Source organism: Scyliorhinus torazame, chromosome 7 (genome assembly GCF_047496885.1).
Source record: "Scyliorhinus torazame isolate Kashiwa2021f chromosome 7, sScyTor2.1, whole genome shotgun sequence".
Classification (NCBI taxonomy): Eukaryota; Metazoa; Chordata; class Chondrichthyes; order Carcharhiniformes; family Scyliorhinidae; genus Scyliorhinus; species Scyliorhinus torazame.
The window spans coordinates 128,074,550-128,100,593 of record NC_092713.1 but is presented as its reverse complement, the minus strand read 5'-3'; the positions used below and the strand labels follow the sequence as shown (position 1 = coordinate 128,100,593).

General features: G+C 48.4%; 1 protein-coding gene across 1 annotated transcript in view; it reads right to left on the bottom strand.

The window, feature by feature from the left end:
* The window catches only part of kcnt2a (potassium channel, subfamily T, member 2a), a 939,304-nt gene that overhangs the window by 657,506 nt on the left and 255,754 nt on the right, over positions 1 to 26,044 (bottom strand). Inside the window, exon 11 of the mRNA XM_072512908.1 lies at positions 16,128 to 16,308. Coding sequence (XP_072369009.1) covers positions 16,128 to 16,308 — 181 coding nt within the window. The remainder of the gene's footprint in view (positions 1 to 16,127; positions 16,309 to 26,044) is intronic.

Genomic DNA, 26,044 nt, shown 5'->3' with positions numbered 1-26,044 from the left:
CCAAGGAGCCAACATTCCAGGGTGAAGGCCAAGGAGTCACCCTCAACGGTCCTCGGCCACCCAGGGTCTCCAATGGCCCAGGTGATACCCGGGTCCACATTTGTGTTGACCAGTACTGAACAGTGCCGTTTAGTACTGGTCAACACAAATGTGGACCAGCTGCAGCCTCCCTTGGCACGCCGGTAGATCCCAGGAGGCCGGTAGATATTGAGTGAACACGCCTAAGGAGGTTTAAAATCTATTTAGGTGCGCATGTTTTGTCACGCCCTTTTGGGCGGGATTCTGATTCCGACGCCTCGTGGGACTTGGATCGATCCCACGAGGCATGAAGGCTGATGGGAAGCCCGCGAGATTCCTCTCCCGGCAGCTACCACCGCGTTGTGCTCGAGCAAGAGCGCAACGTGGCCGGTCGATCGCGCCCAACTTTTCAGATGATAATCTCTTGTCTGAACGGACCATAACTAAAACAGTCGGGGTCGGGGAGACCAGATTCACAGGCAAGGCCAGAATGTTGGCATGGGGAGATTAGAGGGCTGGGTCAGGGAGTTTGGAAGATCAGAAGGCCGTTTAGAGGACAGTAGGAAGATCGCAGGCGAGGGTCAGGGAGATCAGTGACTTGTTAGGGAGATTGGTGCCATAAGGAAGTCTGAAAGGCATAGGAGGGATTGGAATGGCTGAGGGAAGATCAGAAAGATTGGGAATTGTTTGATCATGATAGGTTGGTTAAAAAGGTAAGCTGGATCCAGCAGGTAAGTGGAAAAGAGCTTACCTTCTGAATGCAGCAGTCCTTGCCTCCTTTCAGCCGCCTTGCTTCCTGAGGCCCAGAAATTGGTCAGTCAGGGTCAAAATTAAATTGTAGTTGCATATCAGACACACAGTTTATTCTAATATATAATGGTCAAATCTGCCAACCACTGTGCTACCGTGCCACTCATTTCTGGGTGAAAACATGATCTTGCCGGGGGAGCAGGCAGGAGGCTCGCAACAGGCTTGATCCCCGGCGATAATCCCGTTTTGGGCCTCTCGAATTCAATGGGATAGAGGGAATCTCGGCTTGGGCTAATGGCCACAGAGAATCCCCCCCCCCCTCATTTATAGTCTGATATATGATCTATTAGAGTGCTGTATGTATGTCTGTCAGAGCAAACCAAAGAAGAATTTCAAAGCGAATGTAAAATAATTTACCAGCAAGGCAGAAATTTTATTGCTCTCGCTGAGCTAACTTTGCACATGGGTTATATTTTAGTTCACAAGAAGCAAGAGTTTTCCTTTTGTAATTGTTCCTTTCTGCTGGTTGAGGAAAGACAAGAGGCAGCAAAATGAAAATGTAGTCCTGCCGAAGGGAATAGTTCCCAAGAGATATGAACACACTGACCTTCAACAGATAATTTGAATTGGCAACCTTAGAACATTTCAGGAGTCTGTCAAACCACCCCCCCCCCCACCACCCCCCCCCCCCCCCCAAGCCGCCGCAATTTGACTGCATCCTCCATCATCTGCTGAATAAAATGGAATTTTTCGAGAAAATAAAGGTTTCAGACATTCTAGTCTGAACTTTTACTTACCTCACCCACAGTGAGTGAGTCGGTCAGAAAACTGACGGAGCGGATTCTCCCCGACAGGCTGTGGAGTTTTAGCTCTATTGTATGTTCCTAACCTCATTGATTGGTTCCTAGCCAGAGGTGATAGGCTGAGCCTCCAGTCAGAGACATGGTGGCACAGTGGTTAGCACTGCTGCCTCACAGCACCAGGGACCCGGGTTCAATTCCGTCTTCGGGTGACTGTGTGGAGTTTGCACGCTCTTCTCGTGTCTGCTTGGGTTCCCTCCGGGTGCTCCGGTTTCCTCCCACAGTCCAAAGATGAGCAGGTTAGGTGGTGTTGTGGGGATAGGGTGGGGGGGTGGCCAAAGGTAGGGTCCCCTTACAGACAGTCAGTGCAGACTTGGTCGGCTGAATGGCCTCCTTCTGTATTGTAAGGATTCTGTAGATCGGGAGCTGGACAGTGATGGCTGCAGGAGCAGGTAATTCTGCGCTGAGGCAGGGTGTCTAGGAGGGGAGGGTATTTGATCAGGAGGGGGAGGAGCAGTGGTGTGGAATATTCATAGAATCATAGAATTTACAGTACAGAAGGAGGCCATTCAGCCCATCGAGTCTGCACCGGCCCTTGGAAAGAGCACCTCACTTAAGCTCACGCTTCCACCCTATTCCCGTAACCCAGTAACCCGACTGAACCTTTCGGACACTAAGGGGCATTTTAGCATAGCCAATCCACCTAACCTGCATATCTTTGGACTGTAGGAGGAAACCCATGCAAGCACGGGTCGAAAGTGCAAACTCCACACAGACAGTGACCCAAGGCCGGAATTGAACCTGGGGATTTGGCACTGTGAGGCAGCAGTGCTAATCACTGTGCCACTGTGCCGTCGTGAGGGAAGTTTCTTTGGGTAGGCACCTGGATACTGGAGGTGGGGCATTTGCCACCTGAATCAACCAAGTCCTCATCTCAATGAAGTCCTCAGGTTTCCTGATGCTTGTGAAACTGAGACAACAGCAGTTAAAGTTGAAAACTAGAATGGCAATGTGGCTCGCAGCCTTATTATTAATATTTAAATGTTTAACTCAACTTTTTTTTTAATGTTAAAAGTCCCCCTCCCTGCCGTGCCTCGCAATGAAAGAGAGTGCACCATCAACAGGAAACCAGGTTAGGAATTTATCAAGGGGCATGGAGTGAGCTGGAAGCTGGTAAAATTGAACTTGTAAGGGACGATTTTCTCATAGAATTTACAGTGCAGAAGGAGGCCATTCGGCCCATCGAGTCTTCACCGGCTCTTGGAAAGAGCACCCCACCCAAGGTCAACACCTCCACCTTATCCCCATAACCCAGTAACCCCACCCAACACCAAGTGCAATTTTGGACACTTAAGGCCAATTTATCATGGCCAATCCACCTAACCTGCACATCTTTGGACTGTGGGAGGAAACCGGAGCACCCGGAGGAAACCCACGCAGACACGGGGAGGATGTGCAGACTCCGCACAGACAGTGACTCAAGCCGGAATCGAACCTGGGACCCTGAAGCTGTGAAGCAATTGTGCTATCCACAATGCTAACGTGCTTCCCCAGATTTTGACCCACACTAGCCGAGCGTGGGATCGGCGTTACTGGCAGAAAATTCTGCGAGAATTGGGAAACGTGATTCTCGCCGGAGAGATCACATTTCTCGATTTTCCTCACCCCTCGCTGGCAACATCACAAGGTTCAGGCCCTCGCTTTAATAGATTTGCATGGTTTTAAATATTATTAGTGGGCCTGCCAAATGATTCCCCCCTCACTGAATATTCATACTTCACCTCGGCATGGTTTACAACAGGTTTGGCCAAACACGAAGCAGTCAAGGGGATCCCTCTGTCATCACAGAGGTAAGTATAGCTTCTGGGGGAGTGGGGGGGAGGAACATGTCTGCACACTGTCTGATGGCACAGGTTGACACTGATATATTGGCACTGCCAATTTGGCACAGTGCCAACCTATGCCGAAGCAGTGCCAGGGCAGGCCCTGGTGAGAGTCCCATGGGTGATGGGGAGGGTGGCGTTCATTGATATGTGGTGGATGGGACAAGAGGACAGACACTGAGGGAAATAGGTGGAATGCTGGCGAGGAGTGTCGGGGTGGGGAATGTGGAGGGAAAGCAGGTGAGCAATGCCATGGTGGTGGTGGTGGGGGGTTGGAAGGAGGTAATGTCAATGAGGAATGTGAGGAGGGAGAAATGGGACTTGTGGAATATGAGCTCCCCACTAATGGGTAGAGGCCCGCCAGCTGGGGCTCATAAAATTCACCTTATAAAAGCTGGCCTGGACTGGGACTGGTGTGTTCAGTAGTCCCGGTTGGGACAGTTGAGCTACAAGCCACGTTCCAGCCTTTACTTTATGTTGACACCTATTAAATGCTGTTTAATTTACCTTCTGGAGCCTCCTGAGCTTTTATACTGCCGACGAGGAAAGCAGCAGCTGTGATTCTGCACGACCTGACCATACCAGAATACCTCAGCATGGGAGAGAAGGCTACAGGATTTTGAAAATGCTGAGTTTTGGAAGACCAGAGGCCTTTGTCGCAGGCGTTGAAGACTGGATCCAGGATTAATGACAGACGCAGTATTTCGTCTAGGCAAATGGTATTTTTGGAGACAACTGCCAGAAGATAATTCTCCTGACCGCCTGCGGGCCCCAATATTCAGCGTAATCAAGACCTTCACCTACCCTGCGGTCCCACACCTGAGACCCTTTATTAAGCCCGTGAAACTTGTCACGAATCATTACAACCCCAGGCTGCCGGAGTTCATGCAGAGATACCGGTTCAATACGGCCGGATGAAACTCTTGGGGATCGATTATGCAATTTCTGGCGTGCCTTCGTAAGTTATCTAAACATTGTGACTTCAGCCTATCCCTCCCTGAGATGTTAAGAGATCATTTGGTCTGTGGCATTAAGAACATGGCGACTCAAAGGAAGCTGTTAGCAGAGCCATCTTGGACCATAGACTTGTCATCTCCCGTGAGAATACAGAACAGGGAGTCCAGGAGCTGGAGGCTTCTATGGATTATGGTGCACAGTGCTGGAAGGCCCCCATTCTGAAGAGCAGTGCCCCCCAAGGTAAGGGCCACGTGACACAGTCAGCACCAAAATAACATCGCGGTCAGGCTCGATGGCCAAGGGCCAATTTGGCCCTAAGGACATCTCCCTGGGGACTGATGGGGAGCACCCACAACAGAACTGAACTTGCGGTTGCAGGAACCATGGCGGTTGTGGTAATCAGAATCAACAGCGAACACATTGGCCTGGCCACGAGACAATGCTTTGCATATTATCCCACCCGAGAAAAAGACCGAATGCAGTTAAACTGCATCACGGCCCCAAAGTAGCCCAATTAGAATAAAACTTCAAGTCAATGGCACCCCTTGGATATGGAAATCGACATGGTGGCTGCTGTCTCTCTTATTGGACAACAAACCTTCCGTATGCTCTGCATGGGAATCCTGCCCCTGGGCTTGAGGGATACCAAGTCTCAGCTGTCGGCATACACCTGGGAACCATTAACCATCATTGGTACCACATTGACCCGAGTCACCTGTGGACAACTGTCAGTTAGGTTACTGGTGTTGCAAGGAAATGAACCCAGTCTTTGAAGCCATGATTGGTAAAAGTTTCTCCACCTGGACTGGCTTCAGATCTTCTGAATGGGAACTGGCAATCTGTATGAAGTCCTCAGAAAGTATCCAGAGATTTTCAAGGAGGACCTGGGAAAGATAAAGGAGGCCAGAGCAATAATGTACATTGACCCAGAGGCCTAACCAAAATATTTCAGGGCCCCGCCAGCCCCAAATGCCCAGCTTACGAAAGTGGAAGACAAGCTGAGCCGGCTAGTGAACCTGGGTGTCATACGCCCAGTCCAGTTTGAAGAATGGGCAACATCAGTGGCCCAGTGCTAAAGCCAGACAATCCATTTGCCTGTGTGGCGACTAAAAGATGACAGTAAACAGGGCTTCCCACTTGGACCAGAACCCCATGCCACGTGCAGAAGATCTGTACGAACGTTGGCCGGGGGTCACACATTCACAAAGCTCGACGTGAGCCATGCATACCTCCAGTTGGAGTTAGACATAGCATCATGAAAATATGTCATCATCAACACGCACAGAAGGTTGTACAGGTACACCAGGCTTCCATTCGGGGTGTGGTCAACGTATGCGATTTTCGAGTGGGTGATGGAAAACATCCTCCATGGGCTTCCTTGGGTGGCTGTCTACCTGGGCGATGTTCTTAATAGGGAGCCATAAGAAGGAGTTCCTTGACAACCTGGAAGAGGCCTCCGATGATTCTCTGACATGGGTGACTGCCTGAAGAGGGGCAAGAATGGTATGCAGGCAAAAGAGGTAACATACTTTGGATACCATGTAAATATCAATGGGTTGCGCCCGGCGGAGGAAAACGTCCAGGCTATCAGGAGTGCCCCAATAAACTGAGAACGCAACAGAGCTGAGGCCATTTTTAAGGCTCGTCACTTATTATGGGAAGTTCATCCCAAACCTGGCTATCTTGCTGGTGCCCCTGCACGCACTATTAAAGAAGGAACAGAAGTGAGCATGGAAGGGGCCATAGGAAGAGGCATTCATCAGAGTGAAACAGCAGTTGTTATCATTCAAACCGTTGACATATTATGATTCAACAAAACCACTCGTCCTCACATATGATGCCTCATCCTACGTCATTGTGGCAGTGCTGTCCCACCAATGGGGCGATGGGATGCAGCGGCCGATAGATTTTGCATCCAGAACTCTGGCCGATGCTGAGTGCTGCTACGTGCAAATCACGAAGGATGAACAGGTCGTGATATACGCAGTAAAGACATTCCACCATTATGTCTACGAGCATCATTTCATGGAGATCATGGCGTCTTTAAGGATAATGAGATGATACCACCAACAGCTTTGGCCGGAATCCAACGATGTGTGCTTCTGTTGCTGGCTTTTAAGTCCATATTTGAACATCATCCAGGAACACAGATGTCCTCAACTAACCTCCGCTGCCCATAAGCCATCTGTCCCCACCAGTAGCAGATGAAGTCATATTGACAAAAAACTTCATGGACAACCCACCTTTGATGGCCACACAAATCCACATGTGGACCAAAGGCGTCCCTACATTGGAGGAATTGAGCCATGATGTCCTACACGAAGGCTCTAAGGAAAACCCCTAGAGGAAATGTGGGGCTATCTGGCAAAAAACCAGGAGCTCAGTGTAGAGGATAGCATCCTCCTGTGGGAGCTTGCCTGGTCATCTGGCGGCCAGGTCAGTGCGCAATCTTACAAGATTTGCATAACAGACAGCTGGATGTTTCCAAGATGAAGATGCTCATAAGGAGCTACATGTAGTGGCCAGGGCTCGACAGCGACATTGAGCGAATAGTGCAGAAATGTGAGTCTTGTCAGGAACATCAGAAGCTCCCCAGTTCATGTTCGAAATTCCGGGGACGCCGTCCAGTGGGTTCCAAGGACTATAGTGGAGAGAATGGGTCCAGTTTCTTACATGGTCAGGATTAGAGGGCAGACCGTATGAAAGCACGTGGACCACCTTAAGGGCAAGGAATCTGCCCCAGAGAAAGCCATGCCGGATGAATCTGTGCCACGACCACCCTGTCTGCCATTCTTTCGTCAGGAAGAACTTCCCACCAGGGACCTTTGTCCAGGCCAGCAGGACGTGGACAACGCAGCCTCAGATGTGGACACAGAATCCTCAGTGCTCTCGAAAGACATTGCAATCAGAGATGGGCCCCCCAACACTTTGTGCAAGAAAAGCACTCCCCGACACGGTATGGGGCACCAATCCGATCCCACAGCTACTAGAAGCACAGCCACAGACGAAACACTGAAGGGGACTCCCCTCAACAAACCATCGCAGCGGAACCTTCGCACTTGGGTGTGGCAGGGGTGGTCTAGAGGGATATAATAACCCTCTCGAGGCCCACAGGGACATTTCTATTAAATTTCCCATCAGACTTGTGGAACACGAGCTCCCCCACTAGATGAGCGGAGGCCCACCAGCTCGGGCTCATGATTTCTGTAGTAGGCAAAATGGAGCCTCAGAGGTACACTTGGGGCGGCAAGGAAAAACCTGCCTGGAAAGGGTTAAACTTCCATTCTCCAACCACCGAATCAAATTAGCATAGTACAAGCCAACATGCCACAGGTAATACATGTTCTCACCGACAGGAACCAATAGGAAAGCGATCAGCCTGGCTCCGGTTTGTCTGGGAGAAATATTGTACAGTTAGCTATATGCAAATATCAAGGACATGGAGTAGTTACCACCCCTCACGGACAGATTGTTCAGACACGGTCTTTTGTATTATAAAGCAGGTGGACAAGATGTATCTCTGAAACGATTAGGAGCAATGTATGTAAAACAGTGTACCCACGTCATCTAATCTAGAATGATTGTAATCCCATCACGCTGCCAGTACCGGTAATCGGTTGCATTGTACTATTTGAATCATTCGTATAACATTGAATCATTTTGAATTACTCTGTAATGTGCCGAAACAGTATAAAGAATTGCGTGGGGGCTTTGTTCAAGCACAGCGACTTGACCAAGCTGCAATTACAGCAGCCGAGTTTAGTTCTCGCTCATGCATGTGGCATTAAAAGACGTTTTGTTAAAATTTCAAACGATCTGAAGAACTCGACTCATTTATCTCCACTAACAACTTCACCTCATAGAATCCGGCCTGGACTGGGACCGTCGTGTTTGGTAGTCCCAGTAGAGACCCTTGAGCTGTAAGCCGCATTGTAGCCTTTACTTTATGTTGTCATATTAAATGCTGTTTAATTTAAATTCTCGGGCCTCCTGAACTTTTATAGATGGGTAAACTTTTATGGTTCCCCACTGGCAGGTTGCAGACTGGGGGGCCTGTAAAGTTTTCAGAGTGGCTTCCGCACCACCCTAACACAGCATGCCCCCGACAGGTCTGAAATTTACTTGGACGGGAAAGGTGTAGAATCGCCAGCCTGCCCTTGGTATAATTATGGCTTTTCAGAGGCTAGAAGGCCGCATCTGGCCATACCTCAATTTTGAGGTTTGCATGGGCGAATCAGTGGCAGTGGGTGCCCGACAGGTCACTCTGCTCAGGAAGGGTTGGGGTCTCCTCCCCTTAGGTTACACTTTTTACATAGGGCACTCCCCCACCGCTCCCCCTCCATGGGAACATCCTCCCTCCAGCTTCTTCATCAAGACCACCATCCAACAGGTGTTATATTCCCTTTGTGCCATGAGACCCCCTCACTTATCTGGTCCTGGACTCCAAGACCGAGAATTCAGGGTATTCTTGTACTCCCTGTCCTGACCACTGATCAGATTGGCCTCCGAAGTGAGCCATCCATCAAGTGAAGTTCTGTCTGTAGTCAATACTCCATGGAGCAGTAAATGGCTGGGGGGCTGCTGTTGATCAGCAGGAATATATTCCCAGCCCACTCTATGGAAACCCTCTGAAAAATCCTGCTCCATGTCCCTACAAATCAGAGCAGGAAGCAATATTTCCAAATTATAGGCTGAGAATTGTTTTCATTCATTTGTGAGATGCGGGTGTTGATGGAAAGGCCAGCATTTATTGTCCATCCCTTGAGAACATAGAACATACAGCGCAGAAGGAGGCCATTCGGCCCATCGAGTCTGCACCGACCCACTTAAGCCCTCACTTCCACCCTAACCCAATAACCCCTCCTAACCCTTCTGGGCACTAAGGACAATTTAGCATGGCCAATTCACCTAACCTGCACATCTTTGGACTGTGAGAGGAAACCAGAGCACCCGGAGAAAACCCACGCAGACACGGGGAGAACGTGCAGATTCAGCACAGTGACCCAGCAAGGAATAGAACCTGGGACCCTGGCACTGTGAAGCCACAGTGCTGCCCGAAGGTGGCGGTGAGCCATCTTCTTGAACTGCTGTAGTCCATTTGGTGTTGATACATCCACAATGCTGTTCGGGAGGGAGTTCCATATTTTTGACCCAGTGACTGGGTCAGAACAGTGATATACTTCCAAGTTAGGATGATTGGTGGAGTTTAATAAAAGAGTTAACCAACCCATAACCACTGATTGGATACCAACAGCAGCCAGACAACACCCTTAATTGAACTTCAATTACCCACTAATGGGCCTTAATCAACCGATGAGAAGGCCATCCATGACCCTCATGGGCAGAGGCAAGGATTTGGTGGGGTCTCCACCTCGTACCTTCCCACCCAATTAAATGATCTTGCCACCTCCAAGGTAGAGGTCAAGAATTTCCTGTTGTTTTACACATTTTCTTTGGATAATTATCTCATTTATCTCACAAAATTAAAAGTAAAGCAAATGGAGACAATTAAAATGTTACGTGCTAAATAGTAAATTTCCCTCTTGAAGAGACTGCAAATTATATCTTGTTCTTCATTAGACCACAGATTAACAGCCTTCATTATTTTCTCCTGCACATCTATATTTAGGTTTGTTTCCTCTAAAATTCAGGCATTCAGGATTAGATATGGGAGGTTGGATGTAGGTAACCATGAGTCAGCCTATTGAAAAGGGTAAGTACATCATGGAATTGTAAGTAAGCACTGATGTTCAACATAAAAAGAATGTAAATAAGATAAATTATGCAATTTAGTTTCATTATATTGTACGAGCAAACACAGAGTTTCGAACACGCTTAACAATAGCACTTTCAATCCATAGCCTTAATCCAGTTTTGTACAAATCAATTGAAAGAATTCTATATAATTAGTATGTTCAAGGCACATTTGTTGCTTTTCTTAATAAGTTTTTCAAAGGTAGTTAGGAAAATGCACAATTGCATCAACAATATAAGTAGCAAGCAAAATGTATGAATATCTAGATAGATATGTTTTGGGAACAATCTAAATTATATAACATTGTATCTTAACAGTATATTATTTCAGTAATCGTTTTAGAAATAAAGGGGGCTATCTACCAGAGACGTTGCACCCGAAAGACAGCGTGGCACGACACAGCAAATAGATGCCGGGAGATCCCTCTTCCAGGATCTAGCCGGCTCGCCACGCCTCGGGAGATCTAACATGATGTCACAATGTGAATCCCGCATATTTTTGTGGGCAGATCACGTTTTGGAAAATCTGCAGATTAGAGTGAGACAGCTAGTCTCACTCCAATATGCTCTCCCACAATCTATGTAAGTGTGGTGGTATGTATTAGGGGTCATGTGGGACTGTGAAGCCGAGATGCTATTGGCTGACAGATCCCGGGTCCTGGTTGGCTGCCGACTCCTGGCTCCGCCCTGAAGGCGGAGTATAAGAACCCGAGCTTCTCCCCGCAGCTTCATTCTGTTGCTGAGCTGTTGGGGACAAGCATCGCTTAATAAAGCCTGGATCGACTTCATCACTTCTTGTCTCGCGTGAGTCATTGTGCGCTACAATTTATTAAGCAAGCTTAAAGGACTATGGAGCTCCGGATCGCCCCGGAATGCCTGCGGATCAGCCCCCACGCAGCGAACTCGGCAGCAGTATTTAAACACTGGCAAGCATGCTTTGAAGGCTACCTCCGAACGGCCCCCGGCCGGATCACAGAAGACCAGAAAATGCAGGTCCTGCATTCGAGGGTAAGCCCGGAAATTTACCCTCTCATAGAAGACGCAGAGGATTTCCCGACGGCACTCGCATTGCTGAAGGGCATCTAGGTTCGGCCCGTTAACCAGGTCTACACGCGCCACCAACTCGCGACGAGACAGCAAAGTCCCGGAGAATCGCTAGAAGAATTCTACGCCGTGCTGCTAATTTTGGGACGGGGCTGCAGCTGCCTGCCGGTGAACGCGATCGAACACATGGACATGCTAATTCGCGATGCATTTGTGGCAGGTATGAACTCTCCCCAAATCCGCCAAAGACTTTTAGAAAGAGAGTCGCTAGGACTCTCAACGGCACGGGCCCTTGCAGCTTCCTTAGATGTGGCCTCGCAAAACGCCCGCGCCTACGGCCCCGACCGCGCGGCAGCCCCTTGGGCTCCGTGGACCCCCGTTGCGACAAACTTCCCCCCCCCCTCCCTCGCAAGCTTGCGCGGTTAAAGCGCCAGACCATCCCGGGGGGGCCCGCTGCTATTTCTGCGGACAAGCGAAACACCCCCGGCAGCGCTGCCTGGCCCGCGCAGCTATTTGTAAAAAGGGCCATTACGCGGCAGTGTGCCGGTCCCGGGGGGTCAGCGCAATCCCTGGAGAAGAACGAGCCCAGCACATCCCAAACGCTCCCCAACCCCCCCCCCCCAACGCCCCATGTGCGACCCGCGGGTGCTGCCATTTTGGGTCCCGGGCACCACGAGGGAAGGAAGGGCGCCGCCATCTTGTGACCCCCCAACCACGTGCGATTCATGGGGACGGCCATTTTGTCCACCCCCGACCACGTGCGATCCATGGGGGCGGCCATTTTGTCCACCCCCGGCCGCGTGCGATTCATGGACGCCACCATCTTTGTTGACAACAAAGGACCCCAGCATCGACGGCTCCACGGGGTCCGAAGAAGACGCTGCGACACTACTACCACGACTGGCTTCGGTGACACTGGATCAATCGCGGCCCCGGACGCTCAAGACGACGACAACAACGGTGCTGGTCAACGGATACGAGACGCCATGCCTGATCGACTCCGGGAGCACTGAAAGTTTTATTCACCCAGACACGGTAAGACGCTGTTTTCTGACCATCCACCCAAGCACGCAAAAGATTTCCCTAGCTGCAGGATCCCACTCCGTAGAGATCAAAGGGTTCTGCATCGCGAACCTAACGGTGCAAGGGAGGGAGTTTAAGAACTACAGGCTCTATGTCCTTCCCCAACTCTGCACACCCACATTACTGGGATTAGATTTCCAGTGTAACCTGCAGAGCCTAACATTCCAATTCGGCGGCCCAATACCCCCACTCACTATCTGCGGCCTCGCAACTCTCAAGGTTGAACCGCCGTCCTTGTTTGCAAACCTCACCCCGGATTGCAAACCTGTCGCCACTAGGAGCAGACGGTACAGCGCCCAGGACCGGATATTCATTTGGTCTGAAGTCCAGCGGTTGCTGAAGGAAGGCATAATCCAGGCCAGCAATAGTCCCTGGAGAGCCCAGGTGGTAGTAGTAAAGACCGGGGAGAAGCAAAGGATGGTCGTAGACTATAGTCAGACCATCAACAGGTACACGCAGCTAGATGCGTACCCTCTCCCCCGCATATCCGACATGGTCAATCGGATTGCCCAGTATAAGGTCTTCTCCACCGTGGACCCCAAGTCCGACTACCACCAGCTCCCCATCCGCCCAGGTGACCGCAAGTACACCGCCTTCGAGGCAGACGGGCGTCTATACCACTTCCTAAGGGTCCCATTTGGTGTCACAAACGGGGTCTCGGTCTTCCAACGGGAGATGGACCGAATGGTTGACCAGCACGGGTTGCAGGCCACGTTCCCGTATCTCGACAACGTAACCATCTGCGGCCACGATCAGCAGACCACGACGCCAACCTCCAAAAGTTCCTCCAGACCGCTAACGCCCTGAACCTCACATATAACGAGGAAAAGTGCGTTTTTCGCACAAACCGGTTGGCCATCCTGGGATACGTAGTGCGCAATGGGATAATAGGCCCCGACCCCGAACGCATGCGCCCCCTAATGGAATTCCCCTTCCCCCACTGCTCCAAAGCCCTGAAACGTTGCCTGGGGTTCTTTTCATATTACGCCCAGTGGGTCCCCCAGTATGCAGACAAGGCCCGCCCGCTAATACAGTCCACTACCTTCCCCCTGTCGACAGAGGCTCGCCAGGCCTTCAGCCGCATCAAAGCGGATATCGCAAAGGCCACGATGCGCGCCATCGACGAGTCCCTCTCCTTCCAGGTAGAGAGCGACGCATCCGATGTAGCTCTGGCGGCCACCCTTAACCAAGCGGGCAGACCCGTGGCCTTTTTCTCCCGGACTCTCCATGCCTCAGAAATCCGCCACACCTCAGTGGAAAAGGAAGCCCAAGCCATAGTGGAAGCTGTGTGACATTGGAGGCATTACCTGGCCGGCAGGAGATTCACTCTCCTCACCGACCAACGGTCGGTAGCCTTCATGTTCGATAATGCACAGCGGGGCAAAATTAAAAATGACAAGATCTTAAGGTGGAGGATCGAGCTCTCCACCTTCAACTATGAGATCTTTTATCGTCCCGGATAGCTGAACGAGCCGTCCGATGCCCTATCCCGCAGCACATGTGCCAACGCACAAATAGACCGCCTCCAAGCCCTCCACGAGGACCTCTGCCACCCAGGGGTCACTCGATTCTACCATTTCGTAAAGTCCCGCAACCTCCCCTACTCTGTGGAGGAGGTCCGTACAGTCACCAGGAACTGCCACATCTGCGCAGAGGGCAAACCGCACTTTTTCAGGCCGGATAGAGCGCACCTGATCAAGACTTCCCGCCCCTTTGAACGCCTCAGTTTGGATTTCAAAGGGCCCCTCCCCTCCACCGACCGCAACGCATACTTCCTGAACGTGGGGGACGAGTATTCTCGATTCCCCTTCGCCATCCCCTGCCCGACATGACAGCGGCCACAGTCATTAAAGCCCTTGGCACCATATTCACACTGTTCAGTTGCCCCGCGTATATCCGTAGCGACAGGGGGTCCTCATTCATGAGTGACGAGCTGCGCCAGTTCCTGCTCAGCAAGGGCATAGCCTCGAGCAGGACGACCAGCTACAACCCCCGGGGGAACGGGCAAGTAGAGAGGGAGAACGGCACGGTCTGGAAGACCGTCCTACTGGCCCTACGGCCCAGGGATCTCCCAGTTTCCTGGTGGCAGGAGGTCCTCCCGGATGCTCTCCACTCCATCCGGTCGCTGCTGTGTACCACCACTAACCAAACGCCTCATGAGCGCCTCCTTGTCTTCCCCAGGAAGTCCTCCTCCGGAACTCGCTGCCGACCTGGCTGGCGGCCCAGGACCCATCTTGCTCCGGAAACATGTGCGGGCGCACAAATCGGACCCGTTGGTCGAGAGGGTTCACCTTCTCCACGCGAACCCGCAGTACGCCTACGTGGCATACCCCGACGGCCGACAGGACACGGTCTCACTGCGGGACCTGGCGCCCGCCGGCAACACACACACCCCTCCGACACCGATCATCCCCTCCCTGCCACCGGCGCACCCCGCGACCGCCCCCTTCCCGGGGGGATCGGTCCTCCTCCCGTGCCCGCCCAGGAGTAAAACAGGAACAAACACCGAAACGCTCCCGAAGACGACAACGCCTGAGCAAGCACCTGCACCACCGGGGCTGAGGCGATCGACGAGGAAGACCAGACCGCCCGCTCGACTCGTGGAATCCGCGTGACACCAAGAATGTTGTTGTAACAAAAAAAAGTTTTGCTAATATTGTAAATAGTTCGCACAAATTTGTACATAGCCCAGTGTAGGGCTAAAACTGTAGTAACACTGTCCGAAATGTTCCTTCCAGGGCCAGCCTTGTAAACCCCTACCACCATGCGAACCACCACCCCGCCGGGTTCCTTTTTAACAAGGGGTGAATGTGGTGGTATGTATTAGGGGTCATGTGGGACTGTGAAGCCGAGATGCTATTGGCTGACAGATCCCGGGTCCTGGTTGGCTGCCGACTCCTGGCTCTGGTAAGAACCCGAGCTTCTCCCCGCAGCTTCATTCTGTTGCTGAGCTGCTGGGGACAAGCATCGCTTAATAAAGCCTGGATCGAAGTCAGCACTTCTCGTCTCTCGTGAGTCATTGTGCGCTACAGTAAGGTAATGGGATATAACCCCCTTGCATTTAAGATCTTGGGCGAGCGCCATTCAGTGCTGGTCTCCACAAACGGAGATCAGAGGGAAAATCATGCGTAGGGGTCTCCCGGGGGATCAGACGCCCCCAGGTGCTTTCCCTCTGGGCAAGGTGGCACACCGGCACTGCTGGTGCCACCCAGGCACCTTGGCACTGCCAGCCTAGCACCATGGCAGTGCCATCTGGGTGCCAATATGGTGCTGCTAAGGTGTCCAGGTGACACTGAGAAAGCGGAAGTAAATGCGACCTTGCCGGGCGTCTCTTGCTGAGGCCCTGTATCTACCTGAATGGAAGTTCAACAGCGTGGTGTTTCTCGGCTCTCCGAGCACAAGGAAACACCTGGCTAAACGCGTTCACTACAGGACTCTGTTCCCATTCGTGTAGATCGTGCCCACAGTCTGTAAAATCTGTGGAATAATCTCTAAATCACTCACAAATTATCTGCAGAGAAAATTTTTACTTCTGGGTAGGTATATAACTGACTACAATAGATGTCAACACCCATTCTGGCCTAATTTCTTATTTCTTATGTGACATGATTAATATTTGCCTTTGAAAATTGAAATACAGTTAACAATATAACAAATGCTACAATCAATGGAACTGCACAATCATTTCAGATAAATGATGAACATTTGATAATTGAGCAGACTGGAAACAAAAAAAAAGTGCAAACAGCAATCATTAAAATATTTATCTAAATCGTTTTTTAATATGGAAGGCTTTGAACATCATTTTGAAACATACTCCATGTATTGCACTGCTTACCTGTATAGGCAACACCACAAGGGCAACGCAGATCATGATGACTACTAACAATTTGGAGGGCCAGATCTGGGGTGTAACATCACCAAACCCCACAGTAGAGAAGGTGACAATGCAGAAGTAAAGGGAATCAAACAGGGTCAAGTTATTCCCTGCTCTTTCCAAATGTTGTATTCCACAGATGCTTAAGATTAAAAAAAAACATTGTAAGGTTAAAACAAATTGCAGAAAATTCTATAACCATACAAACTAAAACCCACCTTAAAAACAGGAAAATATTTCCATTCTGTATTCCTTGATTACTCAATAATCTCTCCAGTGTTTGAAATATATCACATCTCAAGCTACTCTTTGCTACTTCTTTTGGGATGTGTGTTTCTGCTGTTTAAAAGTTACTGTACTGATGAGTAATGCACAGTTTTTTTAACTTCTCCGATATGAAAATATTTTATTGAGTCAACTATATGTGACATCTGTACATATCTATACGGCTAGCAATGACTAAAAAGCATTTCCTGACAAAATATGCGGTTTGCTATTCAGACACTTCTACTGTAACAGATAAATGATTAGCAAAGGATAAAACAAAAACAAACCCTTTTCAGTGTTGCATTTAAAATTATTAAACAAACCTTTGACAATATTGAAAACATTCATTCTTCCACCAATCAAAACTTTCAAACATTTGTGAGACTCAATTTGAAGTCTAGTTGAAATGTCATTCAATGAGAGAACTTTGTTAACTAGCTTCTGGCTAAACATTCCAGGCAGTTTATGGCGATGAAAAAATTAAAGCCTAGGAAAGAGAGCACAAATCCCAGATAAACACAACTTCTCAATTAAGGAGTGGCATTGTTGATGGTTATTGATAATTCCCGTGATTAATGTTCTGAAGTGTAATACAAAGTGGCACTGGTAAGTTTCTGATAGACAACATTTCAAAATTCTGTCACTAATTCACCCACCCTGTCACTAATTCACCCACCCTATCAATTGGATCAATTGAGGAAACCAACCTTAAACTCGACAATTAGCAGAATTATTTAGAGTATTCTGCAAACTCACTGCCTGACGGATCTATTCTACCTTACCATCAAGCCATGAGATCAACTCTCGTTCAAATTATGAGAGTTGGACGAGTGGTCCACAAGCTGCATTATTTAAAATGAGAAGCAAATGGTGAATCTACAGTCCAAGACTAGCAAAAGAGTAGATTATAGAAAGGCCATCCTATTTCTCAGCATGCATTTGTGGGACATGCAAAATTTCTTTTGTGAGATTAACAAATTTACAATTGCTACTAGGATGCCTCACCCATTCTGCTTTCCTTTGTGTCAAAAGAACGTTACTACAGACAAAACCATTATTAGAAGTGTTTTATTTGTTTGGATATTTTTTGGCTACACATTCAAAGAAAGGTTGAGCCTGAATTTCAATTTCTTCTGGAGTGACTTTAAAAGCAAAAGCAATGTATAATTATACTTGCTGATCTCCCATTGCTGCAGGCTGAAGCACAGTGAGAATCGCATACAGATTCAGCTGAGGGAAAAACAAGCGAAGTGTGAAAAACTTCAGCTGAAATAGTTTGGAGTAAGTCTTTCTGCTGTGTTTTACAATAAAGATGGTTGCATAACTACAAACCTGTCATTGTCTTTGTTTTGTGCTCTACAACTTTTGAAAATGAAAAAAGATTAGGAAAAGATTAGTGAGCAAAGGGTAACTGAAATTAAAAGCAGGAGAGGGTGAGAAAAGAGGAGTCCGTAAAGTGAGTGAGTGAATAAAGATGAGTGAGGACAGATGAGTGAGTGAGCAGAATATTATGGGCCCCCACCAGTGGGTTTGCAAGCATGGAGGACCTGTGAAATTACCTGGGTGGCCTCCCTGACACCCTTCCCCGCCACCCCCCCCATCCCTAACCTACAAAAGGCAAACAAGGCCGAAAATGGTCTACCGCCATCGGCCCACCGAGGCCCTTAAGTTGAAGGCTGTTTCTCACCCAGCCGCAATTTATCAGCCAATGGGAGTAGTTCATCGATGGAAGGGAAGCCCAGCAGATCACCCTGCTTGGGCCTCAAGCCCCAGGCAGAAAAGTGTGTGGCTCACCATTGCCTGCCCTCTTTTCAGATTGGCTGACCTCACCGATGTCTACCACACTATCCCCGAGTCCTCCTTCATCACCTAGTCTTTTTAATGCAACCCACCCCTCGTGTCTCCCACTATGAACCCCTGCACCTTTTGTCCCTATGTGTTCTGGCACTTAATCTGATGACTGTTTATAATATCTCAGCAATCCTGGTAACACTGCTGTGACCAAAGAGCTGCCGACTAATCAAACCGCCACCATCTCTCTAAGGTGGGACTTTCCCCTGAGGCAAAGTCAGGCCTCCAACATTATATGGCTGTGGAGCACGACTTGGCTGTGGCACAGCTGGCATTTGTGGGGACAGGTTCCCCTCTAACTCTTTGATTGGCAGGGCGGGAAACGGCCATTGGAAATATCCTGCCCAGAGAGAATGAGGAAGAAAAAGAGGGCTAGATTTTCAACTTGTCAGCTGGGTGTCAAACAGTCTTTCTGGATTGGCAGCCATTGCACGACCAATATCAATTTATGTCCAGCAATAAATCAAAAATCTATCCCCAAGTATTTTTATTCATCTCATGTTATTTATATTTTTTTAAAAACAGCTGCTCAACTTCCTTCTTTTTCATTAACAATTTAAGTACCTTAATGCTTAATGTCTAGTACCTGTGAGACAGAGATTGGGGATGTCTAACACAGAATGCAAAGCGAGAGTTACAGAGAGGGGTGGAGAGACATTGAAAAAAAATAGAGATCAAGGCAGAGTGGATTCTTCCCTCTTTCCAATTTGTTTTATAAATGTACACATTTAATTTTAAAACAAACAAAGCCTCTTTGAGAGAAAGATAGGAAGTTATGTGACAGGAAAAATTGTGCCTACTGAAGACCTGAAATCTTTTATTTCTTTGACCGTCCAGTTGATTGCCCTGTTCCCAAATGCACCAGGAAGAAAAGGCAGGCCTTGAAAATTTCAATCCTATCCCCTCTCCTGTTTCGCAAACAAGGATACAAAAAAACCCCATGACATCCTTGCCGCTAGCATTACCACAACTTAAATGATGAAAATGGGTCATATAATATGATTGGAATCTAATCACGATATGTTTGTGCAAATTTAGGTGGATGTACTTACTGTATGTCCAATGTAAAATAGTCAACGATTTTGTGTAATATATGTTCAGTATCTCTTTGTAAACAGATCAAGCTGATTCAATTGAAGATAACCGACAATTTCATTATATCCAGCACAGGAAAGCAAAATTATACTATGCACCAGAGATTGGTCTGAGTATTGTGACTGAGAAAAAAATTACTTTTTTCACATTTTATAGCATTGTCCTTTCTGGGAGCTGCTGTCTGTTATTAGCATTTCTTAGAATCAACATTGATTGTTCAGAAATAGTGCAAACTTCACTATGTTATTAATATCACGCAAAGGAGGTAGCTACATATTGTTGCCTCATATTTGAGGGACACAGCTGCAGAGATTAGCATCTTACAATGCAGCAGTGTGGAACTGCAGCACAAGATCTGTAAAAGACTGAAGATACACTTTGAGCCATAGGATTTGGGTGTTGGGAATTGTTAAGGTGGAAGGGTAGGACAGCCTTCTGGTATGTTGTTCAGGAATTGATCTCAAGGAACAGGAGAGAGATATGATGGATGACGTGCATTTGTTCTGAGATGGAACAGAGTCTGTCAGTTTTTAAATTTTGTTTATTTTTATTTACTGTTTCTTTCTTGTTTAATACTAATAATCGCTTATTGTCACAAGTAGGCTTCAATGATTTTAATGTGAAAAGCCCCTAGTTGCCACATTCCGACGCCTGTTCGGGGAGGCTGGTATGGGAATTGAATCCATGCTGCTGGCATTGTTCTGCATTACAAGCCAGTTGTTTAGCCCACTGAGCTAAACCAGCTAGATGATTATGCAAGTGAGAAGTCAGATGTAGGGCCGATTCAGTAGCCTCGTCGCGACCAACTTGGTGTCGGGACGAGGCTGCTGAATCCTGCTAGAGGCCTCTCGCGAGTTTCGCGATACTCAAACCGTCTTGCGAGATTCAGCAGAATATCATGAAATGTCGTGATCTGGATCTTGCTCTCGCTGGATGCGGTCCAGATCAGAATATTTAAATGATCCATTAGACTCATTTAAATATGTTTGCCTGGATTCACCAGCCAGGCCTGTGAGACCTCGCCAAGGGCATCGTTTAGTCCTGGTTCACACATAGAAACATAGAAAATAGAAGCAGGAGGAGGCCATTTGGCCCTTCACGCCTTCTCCACCACTCATTATGATTATGGCTGATCGTCATTTTCAATACCCTGATCCCACCTTCCCCCATATCTCTTGATCCCTTTAGCCGCAAGAGCTATATCTAATTACTTCTTGAAATTACACACAATTTGGCCTCAGCTACTTTCTGTGGAAGCAAATTCCACAGATTCTTTACTCTCTGGGTGAAGAAATTTCTCCTCACCTCAGTCCTAAAAGATTTACTCCTTAGCCTCAATCTATGACCCCTAGTTCAGGACCCCCCCACCATCGGGAACATTCTTTCTGAGTCTACCCTGTCCAATCCTGTTAGGATTGTGTAAATTTCTATGAGATCCTCTCTCACTCCAATGAATATAATCCTAATTGACTTATTCTCCCCTCATATGATAGCACATTCCTCAGCCTGGTAAACCATCGCTGCACTCCCTCCTTGGCAAAAACATCCTTCCTCAGATAAGGACACCAAAACTGCACACAATACTCCAGTTGTGGCCTCACCAATGTCCTACACAATTGCAGTAAAACATCTCTATTCTTATGCTCAAATTCTCTCGCGATGAAGGCCAAGATCTATTTGCCTTCTTTACTGCCTGCTGTACCTGCGTGCTTACTTTCCATGACTGATGCACAAGGACACCAAGATCTCATTGAGTATCCACCTCTCTTAATTTACACCCATTCAAATAATAATCTGCCTTCATATTTTTTCCGCTGAAGCGGATAATCTCACATTTATCCACATTATAGTGCATCTACCATTCATGTGCCATTTCACTCAGCCTGTCCAAATCCCGCTGAATCATCTCGTAGCTCATCCTCCCACCCTACTTTGTATCATCTGCAAATTTGGAGATAATAGAGTTAGTTCCCTTGTCCAAATCATTAAGATATAATGTGAACAGTTGGAATCCTAGCACAGATCCCTGCGGTACCCCACTAGTCACTGCCTGCCAATCAGAAAAGGACCCATTTATTCCAAACTTTTCCTTCCTGTCTACTAACCAGCTTTCTATCCATCTCAAGACACTACCCGTAATCCCATGTGCTTTAACTTTACATATTAATCTGCTTTGTGAGACCTTGTCGAAAGTCTTCTGAAAGTCTAAATAAACCACATCCACTGGTTCTCCCTTGTCAACTCTACTAGTTATATCTTCAAAGAATTTTAGATTTGTCAAGCATGATTTTTCTTTCATAAATCCATGCCTACTTTTTCTGATTACACCACTGCTTTCCAAATGCTGTGCTATGAAATCCTTGATAATGGATTCCAGCAACTTCCCTATAAAAACATGGACCAATTGAAATGGCACCTGGGGGGTCTCTCAGGCCTCAGGAGATCCCCAGGTGGTCGCGCATTGAGAAGAGTGGTACCCTGGCACTCCTGCTGGCACCTGGGCATCTTGGCACTGCCAGCCTGGCAACTTGGCACTGCCACGTAAGCATCCTGGCAGTGCCACTGTGGCACTGTCAGAATGCACAGGTGGATTGGATTAGATTTGTTTATTGTCACGTGTACCAAGGTACAGTGAAAAGTATTTTCCTGTGAGCAGCTCAACAGATCATTAAGTACATGAAAAGACAAGGAAATAAAGGAAAATACATAATAGGTGGCATTGCCAGACTAGAAGGGCAACTGCTAGGGTGCTAGGCTGGCAGTGCCTGGGTGCCCAATTCCAGGTAGCCTGTGCCAGGGGTCGGGCCCGCGGGGGGGTGGGGGGGCCTTGCCCATAAGAAGTGGGGTGAGGGGGGGTTTGAGGATCCCAGAAGAGGTAAGTTGGGTGAAGTGGAGGTTCTGGAGGGCATGATGGGTCGCTGAGTGGGGGGGTTGAAAGATCGGGTCTGATTTTAAATATGGCGTCCTGATCCGCGGGTAGGAATTACTAAAGTGCGGTCTTGATGGGGAGTTACTTGCCAAGGCCAAAACAAACACCAAAGTGCCGTTGAATAGCTTGGTCTCCTCCATTCTGCAGGTGCCGAGAAACACCCTGCTAAATGCGTCCAAGACCACACCAGTATAATAGAAGCCTATTGGAATATTTTTTATCATAGAATTTACAGTGCAGAAGGATGCCATTCAGCCCGTCGAGTCTGCACCGGCTCTTGGAAAGAGCACCCTACCCAACGTCAACACCTCCACCCTATCCCCATAACCCAGTAACCCCACCCCTAAGGGCAATTGTGGACACTAAGGGCAATTTATCATGGCCAATCCACCTAAGCTGCACATCGTTGGACGGTGGGAGGAAACCGGAGCACCCGGAGGAAACCCACGCACACACAGGGAGGATGTGCAGACTCCACACAGACAGTGACCCAAGCCGGAATCGAACCTGGGACCTTGGAGCTGTGAAGCAATTGTGCTATCCACAAGGCTACCGTGCTGCCACATTTCATAAGGTTAATGTTTTACATGTCAGGTTGGATGTCAACTTAAGTTATTAATTATTCTTTATTATTTTACACATTAAAAATAGAGTTTAGAACATTTGTACAAAAAATGGTTTAATTGTTTTATTACTTTCAAAGTATACTAGACTATTTTTAAAAATATATTAAATTGCTTGGTTTTGGAAAAGTTAAAGATATGACCATTTTTTTTGTACCAGTAAATAAGGAACTATTTACTCACCCAGTTACATAATATTAACATTGCCTTAATGTTATCTGGATTGTTCAGGCCAAACAATATTAGCTTAACCTTTAAGAGGTTCAAGCACTTGCTTTACGGGTAACACATGGATTAGTTTCCGTAAATCATGAAAAAAAAGGATGCACATTGGCAATGTTTCAACATATATTTCTGTGGAACATATCATTGAACAAAGATCTTGGGCAGGATTCTCCGACCCCCACCGGGTCGGAGAATCGCCGGGGGACGGCGTGAATCCCGTCCCCGCCGAATTCTCTGGCACCGGAGATTCGTCGGAGCCGGGAATCGCGCGTGCCGGTCGGCAGGCCCCCCCCTCCCCGGCAATTTTCCGGCCCGCGATGGGCTGAAGTCCCACTGCTGTAATGTCGGTCCCGCCGGAGTGAATAAAACCACCTCCCTTATCGGCGAGCGGGCTCCGGGGTCCTGGGGTGAGCGCGGGACGATCTGGCCCCGTGGGGTGCCCCCAGGGTGGCCTGGCCCGCGATCGGGGCCCAGCGATCCGTGGGCGGGCCTGTGCCGTGGGGGCACTCTTTTACTACGCGTCGGCCGTGTAGGTCTCCGCAATGGCCGACGCGAAGGTGACCCTCCTGCGCATGCACGGGGATGACGTCAGCAGCCGCTGACGCTCCCGCACATGCGCAGACTTTCGCCGGCCGGCAGAGTCCCTTCGGCCCCGGCTAGCGTGGCGCCAAAAGCTTTCCATCCCAGCCGGTGGGACGGCAACCACTCCGGCGCGGGCCTAATCCCGAAAGGTGCGGAGAAATCCGCATCTTTGGGGCGGCCCAACGTCGGAGTGGTTCATGCCACTCCATCCCGCCGGGACCCCCCGCCCAGCCGGGTAGGGGAGAATCCCGCCCCTTGTATCATGATTAATCAAAGTCTGAAACTTTTCTTAAATTCCCATAACCCAACATATTACATGACATCACTTCATAGATCATAGATTTTACAGTGCAGAAGGAGGCCATTCGGCCCATTGAGTCTGCACCAGACCTTGGAAAGAGCACCCTATTTAAGCATACACTTCCACCCTATCGCCGTAACCCAGTAACCCCACATGCCCTTTTTGGACACGAAGAGACACATCTTTGGACTGTGGGAGGAAATCGGAGCACCTGGAGGAGACCCACACAGACACGGGGAGACATGTAGACCTCGCACAGCCAGAGTCACAAAAGAATCGAACCTGGGACACTGGAGCTGTGAAGCAACAGTGCTAACCACTGTGCTATCGTGTCGCCCTTCACACTCCGTTCACGTTATATTCAAATTAGACTAACTAAATTATATTTTATAGAATCTCAAAAACGTACACTATTTCATTTTACATACGAAGATTGTTTTCAATTCCCCCAAAAACGTGATCAATTAATTAAATTCCAAAACAATGGTGACTATTTCTCTCTTTTTGTAATATTGCATAGAATGACTGATAGAAAGATCCCTTTCCCGGGATCTACCCGGCTTGCCACACCTGGCGAGATCTTACCCGATCTCTCGAGATGACGTGATGTGAATCCTACCCATTGTGGGCGGATCACCTTTTAGCAAATCTGCATATTAGAGCAAGACCGCTAATCTCACTCTATTATACACTCCCGTGATCTACCCAAGGTGTTGAGATCTAACCCCTTCACCTTGGAGACCTCGGGCAAGTGCTGTTCAGTGCTGGTCTACACAAACGTGGACCAGGTGGAACAGCACTCGCAGGGGTCTTCCTGGAGATTGGAGGTCACCAGATGGTTGTCTTCTGGTCAGGGTGGCATCCTGCCACTGTTATTGCCACCTGGCACCTTGGCACTGTCAGCCTAGAACCTTGGCAATATGGTTTGACCTGGGTGCCAGCCTGGCACTGCCAAGGTTCCCAGGTAATGCTGGTAGGCTGTCAGTGCCAAGATGCCAAGCTGGCATTTTACCCGTGATGGGGGTCGGGCCCGGGGGTGCCCATGCAGAGACATGGGGTGCTGAGGCCCGAGGACCCTCTTATAAGTGAGTTGGGGCTTTGGGGGTTGCATCAGGGAGTCGAGAGATTGGGATGCCAGAACTCCTCAGTGCAGGAAACGGGCTTAAGTGCGGCCTCTTCAGAGAGTTCCCCACTGAGGCCCCAAATTTACCCGAATGGTATCAGAGACCCTTTAGATAGCGTGGGGTTCCTCGGCGCTCAGAACTCCGGGAAACACCTGTCTAAACGTGGTCATTATAGGACTCTATTATCATTGGGGTTGCTCGCACCCGTAATGTTTTACTTAATAAAACAGAACTTTACAACCAAAAAGAGTCACATCCTATTAAAAATTCAAATCTAGGAGAGTAATTGAAGAACTATGGTAGTTAAGTGCAGTAGAGGTCATTCTATACCAATCAAAAAGAGCACTCTATTCTGGTAAAAAACAGAACGCCGTCCAGTTTTTACTTTGCTCAATCATCTCTGGAAGCATTCCCAAGTCCACAGACAATACCAGAATCTAACTGGAAAACATGAAAAAAATCAATGAAGATGTTGATGTGTTTTCAGCCCGCCTATCCTCAACCTGCTATAACAGCTGGAGGCTTGAGCCCATTGAGTGAGGAAGTAATGGAAAACCGAGGAATGAGTCTCTTATCCAGTCATTTGTTTTTTCTTTCATTCTAATAATTACTTTATCTAAATCCAGAGTGGTAAGAGTGGATAATGTTTTTTGGGAGTCCTTAAGATGGTCCTTCTGACTAATGCAGAACCACAATGTCAAACAGATTGCTATTTTGGCTCCATACAAGAACTGCATTCGACTGAATGTCCATACAGTTATAGAATTTCACAATTGCACTGGAGGATTTGATTCTCCATTTGTGATTCTTTCACTCCTTGAGCTTTGATTTTCCCTGCTGTTCTGCTTGATACTTCCCTGCAGGAGTTCAAATAAGACTGG